The sequence below is a fragment of the Onychostoma macrolepis genome, chromosome 23 (genome assembly GCF_012432095.1).
Source record: "Onychostoma macrolepis isolate SWU-2019 chromosome 23, ASM1243209v1, whole genome shotgun sequence".
In the NCBI taxonomy this organism is placed as follows: domain Eukaryota; kingdom Metazoa; phylum Chordata; class Actinopteri; order Cypriniformes; family Cyprinidae; genus Onychostoma; species Onychostoma macrolepis.
In genome coordinates, this window is record NC_081177.1 from 4,091,966 (window position 1) to 4,117,832 (window position 25,867).

General features: G+C 36.8%; 1 protein-coding gene across 3 annotated transcripts; it reads left to right on the plus strand.

The window, feature by feature from the left end:
* The first annotated feature begins 632 nt into the window (after positions 1-632).
* LOC131532582 (uncharacterized) lies at positions 633-24,960 on the plus strand. Of its 3 annotated transcripts, none has more exons than XM_058764362.1 (8): positions 633-835; positions 4,871-5,152; positions 5,494-5,565; positions 7,883-7,948; positions 18,002-18,061; positions 18,268-18,413; positions 22,144-22,207; positions 22,945-24,960. In XM_058764362.1, exons 1-8 carry the CDS (start codon positions 655-657, stop codon positions 22,953-22,955), a joined length of 882 nt encoding a protein of 293 aa, XP_058620345.1. In that variant the 5' UTR covers positions 633-654; the 3' UTR covers positions 22,956-24,960. The 3 variants fall into 3 exon arrangements, with proteins under 3 accessions (XP_058620345.1, XP_058620346.1, XP_058620347.1); XM_058764363.1 differs by lacking the exon at positions 633-835 and adding an exon at positions 1,355-1,509; XM_058764364.1 differs by lacking the exon at positions 633-835 and adding an exon at positions 1,752-2,069.
* Positions 24,961-25,867: the final 907 nt, after the last annotated feature.

A 25,867-nucleotide genomic window follows, 5' to 3' on the forward strand; every position in this document is an offset into this window, starting at 1 on the left:
TATTAAAAAATTTGAACTGCATTTTTTTTCAGCATTTCTTACTTTAATTTATATTAACTTGAGGTACTGGTCACAACAAAAATAGAGAAGAATTTAATTGAATTCGCCCTCCGTCTTTAAATAAGTTCAATCATAATTCAGATTTCTTGAGGATAAAAATCTAACTCAGACAGGGGCCCTATTACTTGCAATTTACTGTAATATTAAAGGTAATAGTTAACAACACAGCCCAAACTATTAAGTTCAAACTATTAAGTAGGCCTATGCAATTTCTGTTTTTTTTATATATAATCATTAACACAGTGGCTTTTATATCTTGTTTTATTGACAGATTTAAACACATTAAATGATTCAGACACAACTAAAAGGTTAAGTAAAATATAATGAACATATAGGCTGATATTTAGCGAAACGCTCCTCTCTAAGTCTTAAGTTGTCAGACATGTCCAGCACTTTATGTATGTTGTGAATCATTCTTCTAAATCAAGTGTGCATCACTGATCATTATTCAGATAAAAATATTTTACTTTACTTTCTGGAGCCAGTTTGGTTTAATGGCACAGGCAGCAGTGAGCGGTTTATCACAGCATGGATTGCTATTCATATATTAACTCATTCTCTGGGTAATATTTTAATTGCAAGGTTTTTTTTAAAATGTATGACTCAAAAGGTGAGCTGTTGCTCATTCATGCAGTTCGAGAGAGAGAGAAAAGCCCTGCACTGTTTACACAAGAGACTGGTGTGTCAGATGAGATCTGGTCGACAGAGACGAGGGTGTTTGGCTTCGGCGGCCTGAAGGACCTGCAGTGCACCGCAGCATTCATACAGGAGACCGGTGTGTGCATTTGAGTGTTTGAGAGTTATAGAGGATACATCTGGGTTAAAACGATATATAATACATTAACTGATGTGCCTTAAGGTGTGCTTTTAGCCCAGTGTCAATATTAGAAACCGTATGCTTAAAACAAGAGAGTGCTCGTTGTTTAACCACCATTATATTCATTCTAGCAGTTTGCTATTTTTTTGCCAAAGATCAAAAACTGCTTTTACATGACACAAGACATCAGAAACTATGAGTTAGTATAACGATCGAACATATAGCTGGACAAAGGTGTATAATTATGATGGTAAACCGCCATGAAACACCATGGTTTTCTTCTATTCTGGAACTTTCCTCCGACGAGGGCTGGACGAAATTATAGCAGTAATGTTAATCGCGTTAAAAACCTGGTTTTGATTAAGATTACTTTTTAAACGATGTAAGTATTGATTAAAAAGTAACATAAATCAAAGACAGTTATAATAAGAATATTTTTAATAGAATTTAGCAATCACTTCCGCTACTGTTAAACACAGGTGGGCGAGGCCTGCAGGTAGATGCTATGCACTTTTCTGTCTCGCTGCTGTCTTTTCAACCTCAACACCGAGAGAGAGCGGTTCACTCCTCGACAGTTCTGCAAAAACATTGTGAAATGTGTTTTAATTTTTCGACAAAATGTGTCATTGCAGGTAGGAGGTTCAATTATGTTGCTTTTATTTTTGCGGAAGCGCTTGTGTGTGCTACCGACGCTGCTTTTTTTTTTTTAAATTGTATTGTTAGAATTTACTACTAAATATATACAAGTGTATTGTTTAGCATTTTTATTTGCTTTATTTCATTTTTTTTTTTTTTAAATCAAAGATTGATGAAAAAGCTAGCGGGCCAACTGTTAGCGGTATGCTAACGTTATAAGTGCTGCGCAGCAGGTATTTCCGGGTGAAAACTCAACACCGGCAGATCAACGTGCTATTAGCTTTCTCCGTAGTACGGTACTAATAACTGTTTTAGTAGTGTATATTTAATCAAAAACGATGTGGGCTGTGAAGGGGTCATACAGGTTGATCTGTCAGTCGTGGGTCTTTCATGCGGAGAACTGTTTTTGTGTAAGATGCGTTTAATAGTTAATGGCTAAACTTGGCTGTTTTGCTATTGCGTTATTATCGTTAGTGTTTTTATAAAACGTCTCCGTAAATCGGTAACGTTAGAGGTATCCGCTGGAGTTTGAGGCCTCACAGGCATTTCCGCTCAGGTAAACAAACAAACAATGCTAATTTACACTCACGGTGAGCTTCAATACTACCAAAACAAATATTAACCCTTATATTCATGCCGAAATCTCAGATAGTGATTCATCGTTTATGAATCATTAATATCTCGCGAGGCCGCGAGTTTTTAAAAGCTTATCTTAAATGTTAATCTTAAACAAACACTGCTTATAAATAGCAGTTGTGATAGGATTCTCAACTGAAACGAGTAAAGGCTCATGTTTGATGAATTAGGCTACAGCACTTATATTAATGCACTAATTGACCTTTAACTGTGAGCAGACAGAGTGTCAATCAGTGCATTGGAGAATATGGCGAACATAAAGAAACAAAGTTGCTTGTCAGATTTTCATAAGCAACCATATATATATATATATATATATATATATATATATATATATATATATAAATATATAAATATATAAATATATATATATATATATATATATATATATATATATAAATAAAATATTTTTAAATAAACCCAAAAACCCACAACTTTTTCACGCAACTTTACAAAAAGCCCAGAGTCGCATATAATAAGAGGGCTTGGCAACTGTGATGCTGCTATGCAAATCCGGTCTTTATTTGCATGTGCATGGATTGTGTCTTGTGACAGTGTCGTGCAACATGTCGCAGTATGTTGTGGCACCTCCAGTACTGACTAATAGACACAAAATCCTGAGTAATTGAATTAATTTAACCTGGTTGTTTTATTGTTATTTAAAATAGTTGTCAAAACGTATTTAATCAGTAATATTTTAAAAACGTAGTTAGTTTGTGCCACTGAATGTTGTCATACAGTGCTATTGTATGTTGTCGATCACACAAATTGCCCATTCTAGAAAACACATGGAATAAATCCATCATGAGTCGCTGCAATACCACATTAACAGTCTCATCCTTTACTGTAAACCTTTATCTTTTTGCATAATGCTGCATGGGAAGGTGTCAGGGTAAGTAAGTGTCACATTGATTGGTAACACTGATCCATAAATGGTGTATTTGTTTATTCTGCCGGCTGGTACCACTTTAATAAGAACATTTCTCTTTTTAGTTGTGGACACCAATCTGATCAGTGTCTGTATTCTTTTATAATTCCAAAGGTTACCGCAGAACTGTCAATTTTAATACGTTGTAAAAAGTTTATACAGGAAACTTATATTAATAATAAATCAAATATAAATACAACGGAACACAACACACACAAAAGTACAGTTTAACTCCAGGATGCAATAAAGCCCATGTTTGAAAGCATTGTGTTAATTAAATATTGTCCTGCTGTTACATGCAAATCTTACACTGTTATGCTCAGCGGCGCGGATGTCTTTGTGAATGTATCTGAAGGGAACCGACTGTCCTCAGAAACGTGTCGTTGGCATTTTAATTTTACCTGTAATTCCTGATAAAGCAGCATTTATGAGCGCAGAGCTGCTTTGTGTACAGCATTTCCCGGGAAACCGCAATATTTCAGCGCTTCTAAAGCATTTGCATTTCCAATAAGCCTTTCTTGCTGTTTGTGCTCAGATCAATGCAAATATCAACTCATGTTTTTAACGCAGCAAACACACAGTTGTAAATGAGAGAGAAGTTAATGTGCCTTCTAAAACTCTAAACAATTAAGACAGTAATATTTATACGTTTTAAATTAACATCATAATTTATATGCTTGATTTATCCCTTTTCATAAAAATGGTCTATAGCCTGAAATGCTGTTGTATAACATTTGTTTTTGTGAAAACCTGTATCTGAACTATAAATCGTGTAATTTTATGGCTCAGTACTGTATGTTACCATAGACATTGTCCAACCCCGCTCATTCTGTTCATTTTACTTGTGCAGCTCTTAAAATGGGTCGTAAATTGCCTTATTTATTTTTACAAATTCTGCAGATACCCTGTAAATAGTGAAATAAGATTCCTTCCTTCATATTTGTTGATATTTGTGTATTGAAAATATTTGTGATTGACATTTAAACTCCTGTCTGATTTTCTATATTTAACAAAAAAAAAAAAAAAAGTCTCTCTTTTTAATTTGGGCTAGTTAAATTAATTTTCGGGCTACCAAAATCTGAAGAGTACCTGCCCAAAGGGCTACCAGGGATTTTGAAGTTTTGCGAGCCCTAGATTTGTTTTTTAAATATAACTCAATGTGGTTTCTAGAGCAGCAATAATCATTTTTATAACTGCAAAGTCAATATATAAACTCTATGGCACTTGAAACTAATGTAAAATATCAGTAATGGTACTGGCTTTTTAAATCAACTTCAACTACAGTAGAACAATCACTTTGGATGAGTATGCTATTATTAATTTTTACCATTTTATTTTGTTAAATACGAGTTAGTAATTGCTAGCCAACGATAACCTGCTTTCCCCCCTCTGCATAGCTAACATTATACTTGTTGTTTTAGCTAACTAGTCAATAATATTTATTTAATTATTTTATAAAGGGCATATTTAACCAACAAACTTCATTTTGTCAGTATAACAACAACACTAACATGGAAAATGAAAAGTTGGAGTAAAAAACAACTGACAACTTCGATACTTTATGGTCATCTAATGTTGAGGAATTTAGCTATGCAAACTATAGCTTGTTCTTTCACCTTTACGTTTGATTTTCCAATATGGGCAATTATAAACTATTGGTTGCTGTTTGTTCACTTCAGTGAAATTGGGGGTTTAATGACATTTTTATAATGTTGCATGCATGTCTGTTAGTTTACATGGCAAATTTTGAGGTGTTTGGGTAGACTGTGGTTTCAATCTATGTTTGTTTACAGGTCTGCTGCTGTCCTTGATTGAGGCCAAAATCTATACCAAGACGATCATTAAAAAGTCTGAAGTGGGAGAGAATGGTCAAGTGATGGTGTGTATAGGAGACAAGTTGGTTGCACAGTACTTCTGTAATGCAGGGATCTGTTGGAATGAGACAAACACTGTGGGCCAACTGATAGAGCAATCAGGGAATTTGGTTTTGATCATGCAGAACATCAGTTCAATTGATCGGTTTGATGCATTCCACAATCAAAAACCAATTCTACGGAACTTCACTCTTGATGAAGGTGAGAATTTGAAAACCTGTTTGATTTTGATTGCGTTATGTTCAGAGTATAAGATACTACCCGCAGTTTACACACAAATACAAATATGAACTAATTAAAACAATGCAAGTAAACAGCTTCAGGTTTCTCAAGTAATTAAAGTAAACAGTCTAAGAGAAGTAAAAATATTCAGGTATTTATCACTAGTAGTAAATGTTTAGAAATGGGGGACACACACTTTTTAAAGATTTCTTAAAATAATTTTATTTTAGTATTAACTTACTACTGGTAGTTTTGAGATGATTAGCAATGTAAATAATATTTTAATGAATGAATCTCTCGACCTCTCCTTTGGTACAAAGTTCTCCCGACCTCTGCAGCACCTGACCTGACAGATGAAGATGTGACACTGAAACCAAGCATCACTCGGACAGGTACTGACCTCCTAAACTCAACATATAAAAACAGGATGTGCGACTATGAGGAATAATTACTTAAAAAAAATGTAGATCATTATGTAGGTAATCTTTAGCGACCTCTAGTGGGGGCTGCAAGCCTTAGGTTGGGAACTACTGTAATAATTTAAAGTTAAAGATATTAATATTAATAAGGTGAGTCTGCTAGACTTCTGTTTATTTGACGGTGATTTCACATTTCTTGTTTATACGAAGGATAAATACAAATAAAAGGTGAACATTTATTTGTACCATTTTTATTTCTAAAATATTATATAGTTTTATAGGAGGAGGTTTCATAGACTTGGCAAATTCATTTTTCAGAGGTTAGTACACACATCTGTTGTGGCCATTCTTGGCAATTTTTCCTGAGGCTTTTGAAAAAATATAGTTTCTATCAGTATCGGAATTTTATCGTATCTACTGAAATTAAGATAGGCTATAACCTGAGACTCAGAGCTAAATTACAGGAGGGTAGGCCACTTAACTTCAGAAAGATGGTTGCATCACAATGTTATTTTTAACACCGATTATGTTACTAAAATCTGTTGACTTTAGAGATCTTTGTTGTAGGGCTGGGCGATTTTTCCGATTTTGATTTATTTGAATTGAATGTTTTGCCATGACTTTATTTTTTATAAATCGAGGAATCATGATTTTGAATAGGAATATTGTCAAACGTTATAATTAAAAACTCTGACAATATGCCAGTGATAACAATAAAGAGAAAAATGTCGGCGCATGTGATTTTAATCACTCTGAGTATATGTACAGGTGCATCTCAATAAATTAGAATGTCGTGGAAAAGTTCATTTATTTCAGTAATTCAACTCAAATTGTGAAACTCGTGTATTAAATAAATTCAATGCACACAGACTGAAGTAGTTTAAGTCTTTAGTTCTTTTAATTGTGGTGATTTTGGCTCACATTTAACAAAAACCCACCAATTCACTATCTCAACAAATTAGAATATGGTGACATGCCAATCAGCTGATCGACTCAAAACACCTGCAAAGGTTTCCTGAGTCTTCAAAATGGTCTCAGTTTGGTTCACTAGGCTACACAATCATGGGGAAGACTGCTGATCTGACAGTTGTCCAGAAGACAATCATAGACACCCTTCACAAGGAGGGTAAGCCACAAACATTCATTGCCAAATAAGCTGGCTGTTCACAGAGTGCTGTATCCAAGCATGTTAACAGAAAGTTGAGTGGAAGGAAAAAGTGTGGAAGAAAAAGATGCACAACCAACTGAGAGAACCGCAGCCTTATGAGGATTGTCAAGCAAAATCCATTCAAGAATTTGGGTGAACTTCACAAGGAATGGACTGAGGCTGGGGTCAAGGCATCAAGAGCCACCACACACAGACGTGTCGAGGAATTTGGCTACAATTGTTGTATTCCTCTTGTTAAGCCACTCCTGAACCACAGACAACGTCAGAGGCGTCTTACCTGGTCTAAGGAGAAGAAGAACTGGACTGTTGCCCAGTGGTCCAAAGTCCTCTTTTCAGATGAGAGCAAGTTTTGTATTTCATTTGGAAACCAAGGTCCTAGAGTCTGGAGGAAGGGCGGAGAAGCTCATAGCCCAAGTTGCTTGAAGTCCAGTGTTAAATTTCCACAGTCTGTGATGATTTGGGGTGCAATGTCATCTGCTGGTGTTGGTCCATTGTGTTTTTTGACAACCAAAGTCACTGCACCCATTTACCAAGAAATTTTGGAGCACTTCATGCTTCCTTCTGCTGACCAGCATTTTAAAGATGCTGATTTCATTTTCCAGCAGGATTTGGCACCTTCCCACACTGCCAAAAGCACCAAAAGTTGGTTAAATGACCATGGTGTTGGTGTGCTTGACTGGCCAGAAACTCACCAGACCTGAACCCCATAGAGAATCTATGATGTATTGTCGAGGAAAATGAGAAACAAGAGACCAAAAAATGCAGATGAGCTGAAGGCCACTGTCAAAGAAACCTGGGCTTCCATACCACCTCAGCAGTGCCACAAACTGATCACCTCCATGCTACGCCGAAGTGAGGCAGTAATTAAAGCAAAAGGAGCCCCTACCAAGTATTGAGTACATATACAGTAAATAAACATACTTTCCAGAAGGCCAACAATTCACTAAAAATGTTTTATTTTTTATTTTTATTGGTCTTATGAAGTATTCTAATTTGTTGAGATGGTGAATTGGTGGCTTCTTTTTTTTTTTTAGTATTAAGTTGAAGTACTGGTACTTTTGAGATGATTTGCGATGTAAATAATATTTTAATTAATCTCTCGACCTCTCCTTTGGTACAAAGTTCTCCGGACCTCTGCAGCACCTGACCTGACAGATGGAGGACTGAACCCAAGCATCACTCCGACAGGTACTGACCGCCTAAATTCAACATATAAAAACAGGATGTGTGATTGAGGAATAATTACTTCAAAATGTAGATCAATATGTAGGTGTGAGGTGAGGTTATTATAGTTAATTAAAACTAAAACCGTAAACATTTTTATTACTTGAAATAAAGTGAACATTAACTGAAATAAAATGAATGAACTTTTTTTTTTTTCAGCTAGTTCTCATTTCATTTAGTTTAACTTCATGTACTATGAAACAAAAACTTAATAAAAAAAAGTGTAAAAAACTAAAAATATTATTAAAAGAAAATGTATATAAATGTATAACTAATAAAATGGACAAAAACACAAAATGAAAAATTGAAACTAGAAAAATTAATTCCAACTAACAATAAAAAATTATAGTATCTTGGTGAAATAACACTATTGCCAGGTTCTAAATGAACTATCTTAATGAACACCTCACATTATAGCTCACATGCTAGTGATTGTAACCTGTCCCATAGGTTGCCGACCTTATATTGTTATGGTTTGCATTATTACAAAGAGTTGGGCGGTATATCGAGTTTGTACGATATATCGATTATAGTCTTTATAAACGATACGATATAAGGCAATACCGTTTATACCGCTATACAGTAGTTTGAAACGAGCGCATCTGAAATTATAGTGGAGGACACAGACTGAGCTGCCGCAGAGAAAGTGCATAATACAATTTGTTCTAAACGTGACAAACTTTATATAAAGGGCTTAAAAAAAACAAAAAAACTTGTAAGATATAGAAGCCTATAGTTTAGTTTGAGTTTAAAACGGCTCTGACAGAAAGGTTCCGCTGACAGAGACTAGCGCTGTTTAGTGTGTTAGAGATGTGCTGTTTTCCTAAATGCATAACTTGCATTTCACAGGTATATTATCCATCTGTAAATGTCAGAAAGCCATGGAAATATTTCCATTTTGCTGTTAGAAGTGCATGACCCTTCTGCTTTGCGATTCTCCGCTAAACCAAAGAGTATAGAAGACCAAGAGGCAAAACTCTGCGTTTTGGGTAACAGCCACTAGGTGGCGCTTCGGTAGCATGGCCGCCATTTTGGGGTGAAAATTTGGGGTGAACGCAATGTTGGGCAATCCACTGCAAAAACTATCAGTGTGACAGAAAAAAATCTTGCCTTTCATAATTTTTTCAAAGACCCTGACAGGTGAATATTCACAAAAGTGTAAAAAATATTGTGTTTTGAAGTCTTATGTACCTGCTAACTTTTTGTGATCAACTTTTTTTTTTTTTTTTAACTCAACAAAACATCCACACAAACAAACAACAGGGGGAGTGAAACCAACAGACACCATAACAATTTCAATTTGCAGCAAAAAGGACAAAACAGAATTCACATGAATCCACAGACCGACAACAATTGGACATTCCCAAAACATGTGGAGAAAAGTACCTGCTGATACAGTGTTACAGATATGACAGTTATAGGTTGATTGCAGTTTCATTTTAAACCTCTTGTAAGGAGTTATGTATGCTCAATGGATGACTTTGAAGTGAATAAGACGATGAGCAAAGATTTTAGAAGTTAAGATCAGATTAGACCACACCCTCTCCCAGTCGACCAATAAATCAAAATCTGTTAATTCACGATTCCAGATAGATTTAATAGAGAGAGACTTTGCAGTGTGATCATTAAGTTTACTATATATTAAAGAAACAGATGGCTGACCAGAGGGTGGCGCGATCCAATCCCATATAGGATGAGAAGAAATAGGGATGCCCAGGGAACTCCATAGGCCTTGAGAGCAGAACGTAACTGAAAAAAGACTAAATATGATGATGCTGGTAAACAAAACTTAGTTCTTAGTTCTTGAAGTGAGCAGAGTCCCTGGTTATCATACAAGTCACCGCATGTGTTTCTGCCCAACGTAGACCAAGAGGGCTGGACAAATGGCCGATTTCAACATAAAAAATTAAAGTTGTGCCATAAGGGTGTGTTGTTACAAAATTTGAAAGGTCCTCCCATCAGATGTTCCACCCTTTTTAGAAAAAAACGTGAAGTCCTTGGATGTAGTGTTCTGGATTCTCCAAAGATCGATTACATTAAGTTCAGTGATAAATTTATTCAACAGCGTAGAGGATGTGTTAGCTGTAGTATCAGGGTGAGATTTATCCAGTGCAGGATTTAAAACGGCATTAAAATCAGACCCATCACTAAAGGACAATCCATCTGCTCCAGCAATATATTGGAAATATTCGTGAAAAGTAAATGGAGACCAGTGCTAACCTGTCATTTGTTTTTATACGCTGTAAAATACATAATCTACCTTCATCATCATTCCCGGTATGTTCAATAGTTAAATGTAACTTCCTATCAACTAAGATAAGCACCCCCTTAGTTTTATTACGAGCACAAGAGAAGGCTGCCAGTTTGTAATACTTGTTTTGAAAACGTGCCACATCGCATTTTAACTGAGACTCTTGTATCAAGGCACAGGAATCAATTTACGGTGCAAATATTCTAATATCCGGGTACGCTTAATAGGAGAATTTAGGCCATTCACATTCAATAAGATATTCAGAACATGCATTGTGTGCTCGCAATGCCAAGATTCTAAGTTAAGAGAAACAAAAGCAATGCCATACTGCCAGTGACATGTAAACATTAGTATGTATCCTGGATACCAATCCACCTAGATGCATAGTCCTTTTAAAAGAAAAGCAGAATAAATAAAAGTATTGATGTCTGTTGAAAGGCATAGAAAAAAAAAAAAGCAAAAAACAAGGAACGGCAAACAACTGTGTATAAAAACCAAAGCGGACCTCATTTGCGGACATTTTCGAGAGTGTAGGTCTGCATAAACGGCAGAAACAAATGTTGACGCGTGACCAGTCCACTTCAACGCAAGACTTGTCCCCAAAAGGCCCACTGATGAGAGTACGCGGCCAATTGGAGTTTTTCCTTCCGTCATACACGCGATGGGCCCGGTTAATCTTGATGTCACGGCCTTTCAGGGAAGGGATCCACTTGGAAAGATTAAGCTCTGAGGAAGCCAGCTGTATCGGAGCCTTCCGCCCCCTCCGACAACCCCACCAGTCATAAGTTATTTCTCCTGCTCTTATCTTCAATGTCCGTCAATTTTTCGGTGAGTTGCTCCAGCTGATTTCTCAAGTTTGTGACTGTCCTCCTATCCTCACATGCAGCTGCTTGAACGGAATCGACCCGGTCACGTGTCTGTTTCGCCGCGATGGCTAGCTTTTCAACTTCTGCTTTTAGCTCTTTTACAGAATCATTGGTCGTTCGTATATCCAAATGTAGATCACGGAGTGCTGGGGTCAGTACAGAGTCTATCGCATCTCTTACAGTCGAAGCCACTACCGAATCGAGAGTACTTTGTTGCTCTTTAAGCGCTAGCTTGATACCGTTAGCTATAGCAGCGTTGAGATCCTCTCTGGAGATGGTGGAATCTTTTATTTATTTTTTAATATATTTATTGGCGATTGTTCACTCTCTCTTTTCGGCTGTCCTTGACTGCTGGTGCGCTCATAGTGAGCTAAATAAAGAGTGGTTCAAAACTTACTGACAGTATATACAGGTGCTGGTCATATAATTAGAATATCATCAAAAAGTTGATTTATTTCACTAATTCCATTCAAAAAGTGAAACTTGTATATTATATTCATTCATTACACACAGACTGATATATTTCAAATGTTTATTTCTTTTAATTTTGATGATTAGAGCTTACAGCTCATGAAAGTCAAAAATCAGTATCTCAAAATATTAGAATATTTACATTTGAGTTTGAATAAATGACCATCCCTACAGTATAAATTCTAGGTATCTCTTGTTCTTTGAAACCACAATAATGGGGAAGACTGCTGACTTGGCAATGATCCAGAAGATGAACATTGACACCCTCCACAAAGAGGGTAAGTCACAGAAGGTCATTACTGAAAGGTGGGGCTGTTTACAGAGTGCTGTATCAAAGCATATTAAATGCAAAGTTGACTGGAAGGAAGAATTTGGGTAGGAAAAGGTGCACAAGCAACAGGGATGACCGCAAGCTTGAGAATACAGTCAAGCAAAGCCGATTCAAACACTTGGGAGAGCTTCACAAGGAGAGAACTGAAGCTGGAGTCAGTGCATCAAGAGTCACCACGCTCAGACGTCTTCAGGAAAAGGGCTACCAAACCACTTCTGAACCAGAGACAACGTCAGAAGCGTCTTAACTGGGCTGTGGAGAAAAAGAACTGTTGCTTAGTGGTCCAAAGTCCTCTTTTCAGATGAAAGTAAATTTTACATTTCATTTGGAATCAAGGTCCCAGAGTCTGAAGGAAGAGTGGAGAGGCACAGAATCCATGTTGCTTGAAGTCCAGTGTGAAGTTTCCACAGTCTGTGATGATTTGGGCTGCCATGTCATCTGCTGGTGTTGGTCCACTGTTTTCTGATGTCTGCAGTCAACGCAGCCATCTACCAGGAAATTTTAGAGCACTTCATGCTTCCTTCTGTTGACAAGCATCATGGAGATGCCGATTTCATTTTCCAGCAGAACTTGGCACCTGCCCACACTGCCAAAGGTACCAAAAGCTTGTTCAATGACCATAGTGTTACTGTGCTTGTTTGGCCTGCAAACTCGCCTGACCTGAACCCCAAAGAGAATCTATGGGGTATTGTCAAGAGGAAGTTGAGAGACATCAGACCCAACAATGCAGATGAGCTCTCATAACACCTGAGCAGTGCCACAGACTGATCGACTCCATGCCACGCCGCATTGCTGCAGTAATTCAGGCAAAAGGAGCCCCAACTAAGTATAGAATGCTGTACATGCTTATACTTTTCATTTTCATACTTTTCAGTTGGCCAAGATTTCTAAAAATCCTTTCTTTGTATTGGTCTTAAGTAATATTCTAATATTTTGAGATACTGATTTTTGACTTTCATGAGCTGTAAGCTCTAATCATCACAATTAAAAGAAATAAACATTTGAAATATATCAGTCTGTGTGTAATGAATGAATATGATATACAAGTTTCACTTTTTGAATGGAATTAGTGAAATAAATCAACTTTTTGATGATATTCTAATTATATGACCAGCACCTGTATACAATTTCTGACGAAGGGTCATGTCATCTGCACTGCACCTGCTAACTTTAACTGTTTTTAGTCTAATTGTAAACTTAAATCCTTTTAGGAACTGCAGGTCCTAGCCATAGAAAGCATAATTATGATTTATATGGATGACACTAATTTATAATGATCGTACGCAACTTTACACATTTACAATTACTTAATTATATTATTATTTACTATTACTCCACTTGGTCTGAAATATATATTGTACGTTTTAATCCCCTGGAACACACTACAAACATGATGATCTAGAACATGATGCGTTGCTGTGTCTGTCATAAACAATTTTGGAGAAAGTGGCTGTACATGTGTTTTTTTTTTTTACAGTCTTCCTTTAACGGACATTAATATAAGACAATGCTGCAAAAACAGTTTACTGCTAAGCTGTTATATTCCTGTTATATATTTATTGTCCAACATTACAAATTTTTCTGTCATTAATTTAATTAATTTCATATGTTGGTATTAATTCAGTGTTTATAATGCTAACATTTAGGCTTAGTTCACACTGCAGGTCTTAATGCTCAGATCGGATTTTTGCTGAAATCCGAATTATTATTATTATTATTATTATTATTTTTATTATTATTTTTTTTTTTTGCGCTGTTGTTCACATTGTCATTTAAATGCAACTGCCATCAGTCTCATGTGTGAACCGTATACGGCGCAGAAGACGACGTGATGCCAGATGCAGCGCACTGTGTTTGCGGAAATAAAAATGGATGCTGCTCGTGTTTAGCAATTTTTAAATTAATGTGCAATCGGAGCCTAAATAACGAAGTGATAAGAATAAGAATATTAAGAAGGAGAGCACGATTTCCTCCAGCGCAGAATTGTGACATCTGTCGCATTTCAATGACGTAAAAATCAGTTCAGACAGAAGTTGCATTGCAAAACATCGGATATGTATCCGATTTAAGACCACATATGAAAGTGGCCTGGGCCTGATTTGAAAAAATCGGATTTGTGCTGTTCAGACTGTCATAAGAAAATCAGATATGGGTCACATTTGGGCAAAAAGTCGGATTTGGGCCACTTTAGCCTGCAGTGTGAACCTAGTCTTATTTTCAGCCGAAACTGACATGGTTTCTAGAGAGCAAAAGGTTTTGTGAAAAGAAAAAAAAATATATATTAATAAATAAATTAAAAAATGTAAGACTTTAAAATAAAGTCTGTAAAATAAACTGTTAAAATGATTTGATGATCACTAGTCTAGTGATTGTACGTTATTGTCATCGTTCAGGCTGTATTTCAGCTTTAACACTAGAAGCGCCAGAATTCCAAAACTACTAGAACAGCCGTGAGCGGTCATTTTGACCGCTATATTATAAACTCTATAATCTCTAAATAAATTGCCCAAATGAGAGATTAATGTATTAACTGTGTTAGGATATCTTTAAAAAAACAAATAACACCAACATGTAGACTTTTTATTTAGTTAAAAATGATAATTATAAATTTAGAAATATTCGCATCATTTCATAGTAAAATGTAATTATTGCATATTCAGTATTTCTCTGTATTTATTTTGCATGACTCAGAACAACAAAATAACATTTAAAATGATCTATTTGATTATGATTTTTTTTTTACAACATTTATGATACATTATAACACAGAACATAAGCTGGAAACAAAAGCTCTAAAGTTAAAAAGAGTCACGAACGAAGTTTGTAACCATAAAACAATTACGCTACAAATTTTATATTAAATAAATATATCTATATCATGCTCGGCTATTTAAGATTCACAGTCAACACAAGTTACTTCTGTTCTTCTCGCACAATTTCCACACACGGGTTTGTGGCATTTGCAACAGGTGTCGCGCGTTTTATTTTGTTTGCAGATTCTCCGCACTTGGCACTGTCTCCGTTTTGGTGTCAGTTGCGGGGGTTGATTGTGCTTTTGGTTGGGACCTTGTGTCAACTGCGATGCTGCCATTTTTCCCTCCATGAACTCCGCTCTCAGCTCCTCTGCCAGTCGCAGCAGGAACTTCCTCCGGGCAATATTGCTGCTGGTGCACTCCTTGAAGAGGATGTGGGCATTGATTCCAGCAAGGTCGAGGATGTTGTAAAATACAGCCACTGGCCATCTACGCTGCATCGCCTTTCACAGAGTATGCCCGTGCCATCTGATCTAGGACATCCACCCCATACTTGGTGTTGTTGTAATAGGTCACAGACTCTGGCTTTGCTTTCGGCCCATCGGTGATGCCCACGCTTGTGTGCACGGAGCTCAAAATGCACACATTCTTCCTCGGCTTTCCCTGGTATATCGTGAGCGTCGCATCCGCACATTGTAGCACTTTTGTGTTATACAACTCCGCTTGCTCTTTTGTGGAGGGGGGCAACTCGCGCTTACTTTTTCCCATAGTGCCAACCAGGCTGGTCTTCTTGGCCTGTAAGGCGGTGGCCAGTTTCAGTGAAGTGAAGAAACTATCCGTTGTAATATTTCTTCCCTTACCCAAAAATGGCTCCGCCAGTTTCAGCACCACACTCTCTCCCACGAGCTGACCTCTGCTCCATGCCTCTTCTTTACCCAGAAACGGAGCCCCGTTCAGCATGTATTTCGAACGGACATCAGCAGCCAGCCAAAATTTGATGCCAAATTTATCAGGCTTATTCCCTATGTACTGAAGAAATCTGCACCGGGCCTTGGTGGGGAACAGCTGCTCATCTATGGTTATGTCGGCACCGGGCTTGTAACAGGCTATGCTGTTCTGAATAAACTTGTTCCAAGTGGCCGATACCAGGGCAAACCTGTCATCCTGCAGACACACACGTCGGGTTTCTTTTTTATCGAACCGCAGGAATCTCATTATCTCCCTGAAGCGATTTCTGGCTATGGTTTCTTTGAAAAACGGGAAGCCCCATTTCTCCGACCAAAGGCTCCCCAAATCCATGTTCTTCGCACCCTGTGCTCCACGGATATATAACAGAGCTATGAAGGCTTTCAGTTCAGCCACTGTCAGGTCCCATGAGCTGTCACCACGGTGCTGATGTGCCTCAGACACAGTGCAGTCCCTGATGTGTTTCAACATGCCATCGTCAAACAAACACAGAAAGGCAGTGAGCACATCTTCGATGTTGCGCTTCGCGTGCGCGGTGGGACCGGCAGCTTCAGTCAGAACATTTTGGCTCTGCCTTCTCCCTGGACGTTCAGTTGACTGAAGGATGGTCCACACCGTCCCATCATTTCCCTTTTCCACAGCCACCTCCGGCCGAGATGACTCTAAGGGCGGGCTGAGCACTCCAGCTGGCTCAAGTGCAGGTACTGGTTCGGGAAGGCCTAGGACAACAATATAACACTAATAAGAATAATAATAATAACAACAAAAATACAATGATAATATTCTAATAATAATAACAATACCAATTACGTAAGAATGATAGTAATATTCTAATAATAATAATAATATGAACAGCAGAACTAGTAAATATGGGCATCCAAGTTTACCTGGAACGTCAGCTGTGAACGGAACATCTGTTTCCCTAATCTCCGAGGAAGATAGCCGCCTCTTTTTCTTTTTACGGACTCTGACTCACTCTCTGATGAGGATGAACTGTTATCTTGCACCCAGGAAAGGTCGCTGTCACTTTCCACCTCAGACAGCGCCCCTGCATCAGAGTCATCACTGTCCAGATTGTGAAGCATTTCCAAGGCCATGGCAAAAGTAATATTTCTCTTCATTCTATTATTTGTATTAGACATTTTCTAAACGCTCCCTATAAACTCTTTATAAATCTATTTTTTAAAAGGCAATAATAATTTGTAGTCCAAGAATTTGTATTTATAATCAAATGAGCATATGCTAATAGTACTGGAGACGCTGACAGAGACAATAAACCGCGGGAAAGAACAATAGAATCGCGCGAGATTTAAAGCGGTCAATATGACCGTTATGGCTTTAATAGGTAGAAATGCTCATATTTTTTTGCCTTTTATGTAATTTATATAAAATCTATTGTAAGTAAAAATAGAAACACTTTTAGGAAAAGTCACAAACCAGCAAGATTGTATTTTTTTATTCAACAAAGTTATTGTACATATACATTTCAAAACGGTCATTTTGACCGTCATGGCAGTTCTAGTGTTAATGCACGTGTTTTTTTTTTTATTTTTATTTTTTAAACAAAGCAGCTGATGTTTGCCATAGCGACAGCTAGAAGGTAGTGGAGTGCCGAGTCACTTTCACCCCAAAATGGCGGAAGCGCAGGGCTGCTGCAGGGCACTGCTGTTGCAGTGGAACGTTCTACAGAGTTTCGCCTCTTGCTCTTCTATACTCTTTGGCTAAACTTCACAGACTTCATTGAACGAGCGCCACCGTACGCATGCGCGCCAAACAGATGCGCAATGTAACAGGAGCGCAATAATTCTGACTAAAAATATACATTTTGCTGAAATATTTGTAGTTGGACAATAAATGTGACCCATGTAGAATTTTAAACCTACAAGTATTTGTATGATAGCACTTAACTATATAGTGACTATAATGGGTAATCAAAAGAGCCTTTTTACTAGTCTGTGCTTTTTTTAAATTTTTTTTATTATTATTACTTTCATTTTTAGTTTAGTAAATTTAACTTCTGCTTTAAAAGCATTATTTTTGTTTTTAGACTGCAAAGTTACAATGTTAGAATGTAATGTGATTTTAAGCCTTTTTTTAACATAATGTGCCTGTGGTTACATTCACTTTATTTGTTTCATCCAAATAGAAAAGTGTAGAAAATGCCAAGAATTTTTGCTCATATCGCCCAGCCCTACAAAGAGTACAATGATCAATTATAGTCTGAAATCCAATAGTTTTTGTAAATATTTTGATGAATCTATCTCTCCATCTCTCTTGTTTTGATTTATTGTCTTTTATTTACTGTTGTTTGTTAGTGTGTGATGTGCTAAAATTGACACAGTTGACTTTGACTGTTTCTCCTATGTTCTTGGTACATAGTTCCCCCGACCTCCACAACACCTACTCTGGCTGAAGAAGCACTCAACCAAAGACATTTAGGTACTGTACATCTAAACTCAGCATCTGAACCACTTAATTGTAGATTTTTATGGTCATGCTTAATGTATAGGAGGCCATAATTGGTTTAGAGGTTATATACTATTATCATGGCCCGTCAGCTGAGAAAATCAAGTATTATTGTTAATTATGATAACTTAGAAGTTATGCAGAAGGTGTTTGATTTTTGTTCCTCTTGTAACTTACAGAGCCACGCAACAAGACTGGCACTACTAAAGCACTCATTGTAGTAGCTCTAGCTCTAGCAGCTGTAGTGGTTCTAGTGGCAATAAGACTAGATTTAAAATCTGGACGAAATGGAAGAATTGCAAGGGCCATCGCATTTTTTAGAAGGGTAAGTATTACCAAAGGAAAATGGTTGACATTTGTTGATTTGTTATTGTGGACTGCCAAAAATGTTTATTATTAGACCTTTATGATCCAATACTTGGATAAGCGTTCTGAAGTCATGTGATGAATGAACCTGTACACAGAGTACACACACTGACTGTCCTGACATTAAGGACTGTAAGGAGATGGACCAATGAAGCAGAACGGGAATTAACATGCCTGCTTCGACTGCACTGATTGGAGTGTTTCTGAAGCTGCTGCCACTGATATGGATGAGCTCACAGAGACAGTAACATCAATAGTTTCTGTGAGGATATATTCATCCCTACCAGGATCCACTTAACATACAACAATGACAAATCACGCTTTACAGCAAAACTCAAGACCGTCAGTCCAAAGAAGATGCCTACAGAAGTAGGGACAGAATCTTAGGGTGTATTCACACCTGTCTTGTTTGGTTCGATTGAAACAAACTTAAGTTTGTTTCCCCTCTTGGTGCGGACCTTTTGGGCAGGTGTGAATACAGCAATCGCACTCGGGTGCGCACCAAACAACCGCACCGAGACCCAGCTGAAGAGGTGGTCTCGGTCCGCTTCCAAACGAACTCTGGTACGGTCCGTTTAAGATGTGAATATGAACTGGCCTCGATCCGACCCAATTGCAGAAAGCACGCTCAGAAACGCACAGCTCACACATATAGTGCTGTTGTTTGCATTTCAATCGCTTAAATCACTTTTTTAAACCGCAATGCTTAAACGCGTGCAAATGAGTTTTCGTGACCATAGCGCCCACAGCAACGTGACATGAGCACACTAAATAGGCTAAAGCTTGCTGCAAAGCCCCAGCAAAAGTTACAATGAATGTGTCTGGGGGAAATAGTAAAGAGATATTCGAATTATTAATAAACTAGTGTTTTCTGAGTCAGTGTCACAAAGATGAAGTTAAAAATCCTGACTCGCCATCTACTCATCAGATGCTTCTTTAGAAAGAAATGCATCTTTACGGATTATATTGAGAGCTTTTGTTTTGGATATGAATTTAGTAATTCAAAGCTTTCTATAGATGTATTCATGTCTGTAAGGAAAATATTCACTGAGTTTCGGTTCATTTTGGTAAAGCACTACGTTTTCTTGATATTGTGAGTGCACCCAAATAAAAATAGACCCTTTACAGTTCCGAACAATGTATTATTCTTACCTTTTATGAGCAACAATTACGGCGTGTTTGTTTCCACTGATGTCCTGAAGCACGCTTCAACTTCCACTCTCCACACAAATGATTGGATATGCGCCTAATAGCGCACATTTATCTAGGTTAAATGTTTAAACTAACATGTTGATATGCTTTAAGTATTTTATATCTATAGATTTTATTTTCGGCAAGTCGTAATTGCATCATATGACATTCTCATTTGATGCTCATAATTTTCTTCATATTGCGTTAGTATCTCCATAACAGCAAATCAAAAAAATAAATAAAAATTGCGCTACGAAAGATCTCCATGATTAGCCTGTTTTTGCACTTCCTGTTTTCCCTGCTTGAGAATTTCTGTCCAATGAATGGATGACCTTGGCACACGTGTGGTTTTGTTTACAATTTCTGGCTCACTTGCAAAAATGGCAGTGTGAAAGCGAACTGCACCAAACAAACAAAAAATCAACATTGTATTTGGTCCGGACCAAAGCAAGTAAACTAGCGGACTTTCCTGGTGTGAATCAGGAATCAGAACCCTTAAACAGGCCAAAAACGCTCTGACAAAAGAGTGGGTAAGAAAACCTATTCTGAAAAGCTGAAAAAAGTCTTCAGCCAATGGCCCAGCATCAGTGTGCAAAGGCCTAAAAGACTTAAAGCCTCTTCTTGCTTTAACTGCTCCACCATCATCTCCATCCCAAAGAAACCCAAAATCACAGGACTGAATGACTACAAACTAGGGATGCTCCGATCGCAATTTCTGATCGCAGTTTCTGAAGCGGCTCTCCGCGCTGCTTAGCTAAAAAGTCTTTTGTGAGTTGTCACAGCGTGGAGGATGGAACAAAACCTTGTCGGAGCCGTAAGGGGTACCGTAACGGTAACAAAATACGTTGATCGTGGGCTGCTTTTAAATGAACATTTATTTATGAAACACAAATATCTTCTTTGGCCATATTAGCCCACTCAATAGCATTAACACAGGCTTTACTCCTTTCAAACTTTATCTGGAATGTCACCGTTTCTGTCACTGCAACTTCCCAATCAGGTGAAAGCACACAAATGAAATCGTCTGCCTGATGAAAAATGTATTTAAAAAAAATTAGTTAGTATTTGCATCATTTATGATTTTATCCACCCGCAAATAATCAGAATGCATTTTTTTTATTATCTGACCCAGGGATTATCCACATCACCCATGGATAAACCGTGATTGAACTACTAATTTTGTTCTTTCAGTAGTTTAAATGTCTAGTACTTTTTCCTCTTCAGTCTTATTGGACAGCATTAAACCTTATGAGTTACATTAGACTTCTCCATGTTGGAGTTTAAATGTTTCTATTTATTTTGTCCTCTCTCTAACATACATAACATGGATAATCAAAACGTTCTCATCTTGAGCGGAAAAGAAAGATAACGGTTTCAAAGTTTAAATTTCAACCTAGCCATCTAACAACAATTTTTTATATGTATATATGTTCTTAGCCTACAGATTAATAACACTAAATGTAGATCAGAAACATCTTGTCACATCTGGTTTGAATACTCAGTCACAGGTTATAGATAGATAAATATAGATGGAAAGAAAAATAACTATATTTGCAGCATTGTTGTTTTCTGCTGTGTTTTAATGAAAGTAATCTATAATTTTCTGTTTCTGTTGTTGTTAGAATAACCGCGTCATTGCAGCTCTTAAACTTGGCGCGTCCAGAGAGAGAGAGAAAGGGTACGGCTGAATAAAATGCGTTTGGCTTTAGATAAAAAATATTAGAGGATATAGCATATGTTATGCATAAACACCATTTCAAATGAATATTAAAATGTTCACTGTATAAGAAATATTTTTTGTGATCATTTATATAACATTATTACATATGTTACATAAAGCTTGAAGCATCAGAATCGGCATCGGTATCGGCCGATCACCATGACAAGAAATCAGTACTCTGTATCGGCTGCAAAAATCCTGATCTGAGCATCCCTACTACAAACCTATTGCTTTAACGTCTGTGGTCTTGAAGTCATTTAAAAGGCTGGTTCTGGCTTATCTGAAGGACATCACTGGACCCTTACCGGACCACCTGCAGTTTGCTTACTGAGCAAACAGATCTGTGGGTGATGCAGTCAACATGGAACTGCATTATATCCTACAACATCTGGACAAATCAGGGACATGTGTGAGAATCCTATTTGTGGACTTCAGCTTGGCTTTTAACACCATCCCTGCTCTTCTCCTGTCCAAACTCCCCCATCTCTCTGTTCCTAGCTCTATCTGTCAATGGATCACCAGCTTTCTAAAAGATAGGCAGCAGCTAGTGAGGCTGTGGACTTTGACAAGGCATTAAAATAATAATGATGATAATAATAATAATAAACATGGGGCTGAATAATCCTAAAATCAGTAATAAAAAAAGCTTTTAGACCATGTGTTTTAGCTTCAAGGTAATCTGCATTCTGTTATTAATATATCATAGGACTTAAGATGGCTCTGTTTTAAATGGTTTTTAAATTTGATTGCTTTTTTTTTTGGTGTTGTTTTTTAACAGGGATGTTGTGACCCAGTGCCAAACCAGCATGACGGAAATTCTGTGGAAATGCAGTCCCTGGCAGGTGTGTAGATTAAGCAGTTGTGAATTACTTGTCAGGGGTGTAAAATACCTGTTGCACCATCTTAAATTATGTACAGCTGTGGCCTTCATAGACAATGCACATCCATGCTGACCCATTCCAAAATCATTAGTTAATGTCCGAAGTAACAATTAATTTACATACATGTATCCTAAAAAGCAGTCCTGTCTGAACTTTACACCTACCAAGGCATAAGGCTTTGTCTCAGTTTTGCTTTTGCGGCTTGACTGTGCAACAGATATTAATTCTACGTAGGAACATTTTATGTCCAGCCTAGTCTCACAACCACGTGTTTACTCAGCTGGTGTTGATGTTCAAAATGTTTTACTTGCCTAGGGCATCACTAATAAGTCCATAATTCTACATATAACATAGTCGCAAAATGCTGAATACAACAATTACATTTTTTTTTTTTTCTTAAAAAAACTGAATGCATTAACGTGTTAACTACAAAACAGTAAGACATTTATAGAGCTTAAATATTTCAATTGATTGATAGTTTGCTATTTTTTTTTTCGGTTGCACTTTACAGTACGTGTAATTTCATGTACTTGCAGTGTACTTGCCTAAGAAAGTTCTGGTAATATAAGGTAACTTCATCTGGTAGGTTTAGGGGTAGGCTCAGGGTTAGTATAGTTATTACAGAGTTATTGTAATTACCATAGTATGTACATGAGGAACAGGACTGTAAAATAAAGTACTACCTTTTTTCATTACAGCTCCAGTGTAGGTGGACATGGGTCATTTGGCCCAGAATGATGTCCTCCCCTCCATGGAATCAGTGCAATGTGCCAAGAACTGCATGGAGTGAAGAACAACACTGGTTTTTGGTCCTATAATCATGTGCAATAGTTTACAAGTTTGACATGACTGATATATCAGGATTATTGTACTATAACTTATTGAGTATGTATTTCTATTTATTTTATTTATGTACAATTTAAAATTAGCTTTACAAGTAATGGGGGTTTTTGTCTACCCTCATTGTTTCTAATGAAGGATGCAAGTTAAAGTATGCTATGTGTACAAATTCTGTCCTCCATTTTGGAGGCAGTACTTGTTATTACTCTTAGGCCCTGATTTGCTAAGACCTCAACTAAAGGTTACTAATTGGCTTGCACAATTGAACTAATCAGTCTAATTGCATGTACCATTGTGTGCGTATTTCAGGTGATTTTTCATCAGGGGTTTTTTCATAAACATGAAATGTGTAGTCTGCACTAGGCTATGTTAGTAGATCAGCACACTTTTTTTTGTGGCTGCTAATTTAAGTTTTTATAACCGCAAACTATTAGTAAGTTGGGGCCAACGTGACAAACAAAATGAAGTGTTTCTAAGTACAGTATTTATCTTAGAAACGGTGCACACTGGGTCAATGCAGTGTTTTGAACTTGAATATGTTCTAAACGTTTTTGCTTTTAATTTGTACTTCGAGAAAGAAATCTCTAGAGGTTGATTGATAAAGGTTTTGTTTTATTTATTTTTTTTTACAACCAATACCGATTATTTTTGTTTTTTTCCCCCCCAGTTTTGCATACTGGTAGCAACTGTTATGATTCTGTCCCAAATGTACATTATAAGGGGTGGATACTTAAGGGAGTTGGGAAACACTGACCTAAAGCAAACAGTCAGAAAACAGAAAACTACAAATAAAGTCTACAAATAAAATAAATAGAAATAAAAAAATAGGTCTTTATTATGCCACAGTTATAATCAGAGGTGGAAAGCACCCTGAAAAAAGCATTACTTTTTAAATGTCTACAAGTAATCTACTGATATTTGATCATTTTATTCAAGTTCGCTACTGTAGCTATTGTTATTATAACTCAACCTTAGCTACTGTAAACAGCTACTGTTATTATTCCAAATCAACTTGTAGCTACATTAACTAACTGTAGCTATTGCTATTATTCGAACTCAATCGTAGCTGCTGTTATGATTCTAACAGAACTGTAGCTACACTCCTGACTCTTCAAGTTTGTGTTCTCCATAGATTTGTTGACATAACCGTAATGCAATACTAAAGACATGGAGAGTACATGTAGTACTTTTATTAGCTTTTTTAAAACCTGCAGTAAAAATGTGGTTTCCCATGCTTTTTAAACTGCTATTTTATTTTATTTTTTTGCATACAACTGAAACTTGAATATCCAATCCAGTTTTTTTTTCATGTTGTTTTATTTGTCTTCAATCCACTTTCATGTTTCAGAGTTCAGTATGATAGACTTTTTCCCATTTTGTGGGACACAGTGTGGTTGCAATAACCAGTTCTTTAGTATCACTGCCAACTTTATTCAGTGATACCGTTTACTTGGCTTGAATCTGCCTCTCCATATTGTGCCATCAGGGCTATTTTCTCGCCAGTTTTTCTACTATTTGTAACTGTATTTTAAATATCAGAAAAGTATTTTAATATAAAAGATTTTTAATAAATGGTAAACTATTGCACATGTTAAATGTTACATTTTGTAAACTGATGTTTCAAGATACTTTTGTTTGTAAATGTGAAAATATCATGCCATGAAGTGATCAAATATCAATCAAATGAGCAAATGTCTCTGTAGCTTTTCTCAGCTGTACTTCATTTATTCCACTTCATCAGCGGTTCAGTGAGTAGCACCTTACAGCACAGTCTCTGTGGTGTTTGCATGTTCTCCCTGTGTTTGCGTGAGTTTCCTGAGTGTGAGTAATTTTCCCCCCACAACTCAAATACATGAAGGACATGTTTAATCTTATATTGTGTGTTGTCTTTCTTTGGGAGCTTGAAATCCCCTTGTCTTAGAATGTCAGAGACAATGACTGAGAAAGGTATGACTAAAGATTATTCAGTAAACTTTTACCTTTATTCTGTTTCCTGTTTCCCCTGTTTCTAATATGCCAGTGTTTACTGCTTTGCATAGCAGACTAAAATCTGATGTTTCCTGACAGAGAAGCAGCAATCGGTTTAGAAATGACTCGGATCAAACACAAGCAGTCAACATGCAGAATTTATTGGCCTGGTTTCACAGACAGGGCTTACACTAAACCAGGATTAGGCCATAGTCCGGTTAGGGCATTAAAGTAATTTTTATAAACATGCTTAGAAAAAAAAAATTACTGGTGTGCATTTTGAGACAAGATCAGTCAGTGCAAGTTTATTTCAGTTGAAACAGCTCAGATTTACATTTTAGTCTAGAACTAGGCTTAAGCCTTGTCTGGGATACTGGGGGAAAGTATTCTTTCCATTGTAATGGTTTGGTTAAAAAAAAAAATCAATCGGCATATCAGAAATGTTAAAAATTGTATTAAAGAAGGGAAAAACTTAAGCAACTTGACAGTAGTAAATAAAAAGTTAATACAAAAACTCTATATTAAAACATCTTTTTATTCACTTTTTCATGTTACGGTATAATTTCTAGTCCATACACTGGAACACCATGAAAACAGGTTTGATACGGGTTAAAAGCAGATTGGTTTAATGAAACGAACACTGGTAGAAAAAGACTTGTTAGTTCCACCGTAACATGATAAAGACATTTTAAAAAAGGTGATTTAATATAGTGTATATACGAAAGTAACAATGGAAATACAAATAAGTGGTTATATACTCCAGCATATGATATGATTTAGCAGTTCTGAATTCCTGAAACACAAAAGTAAAAT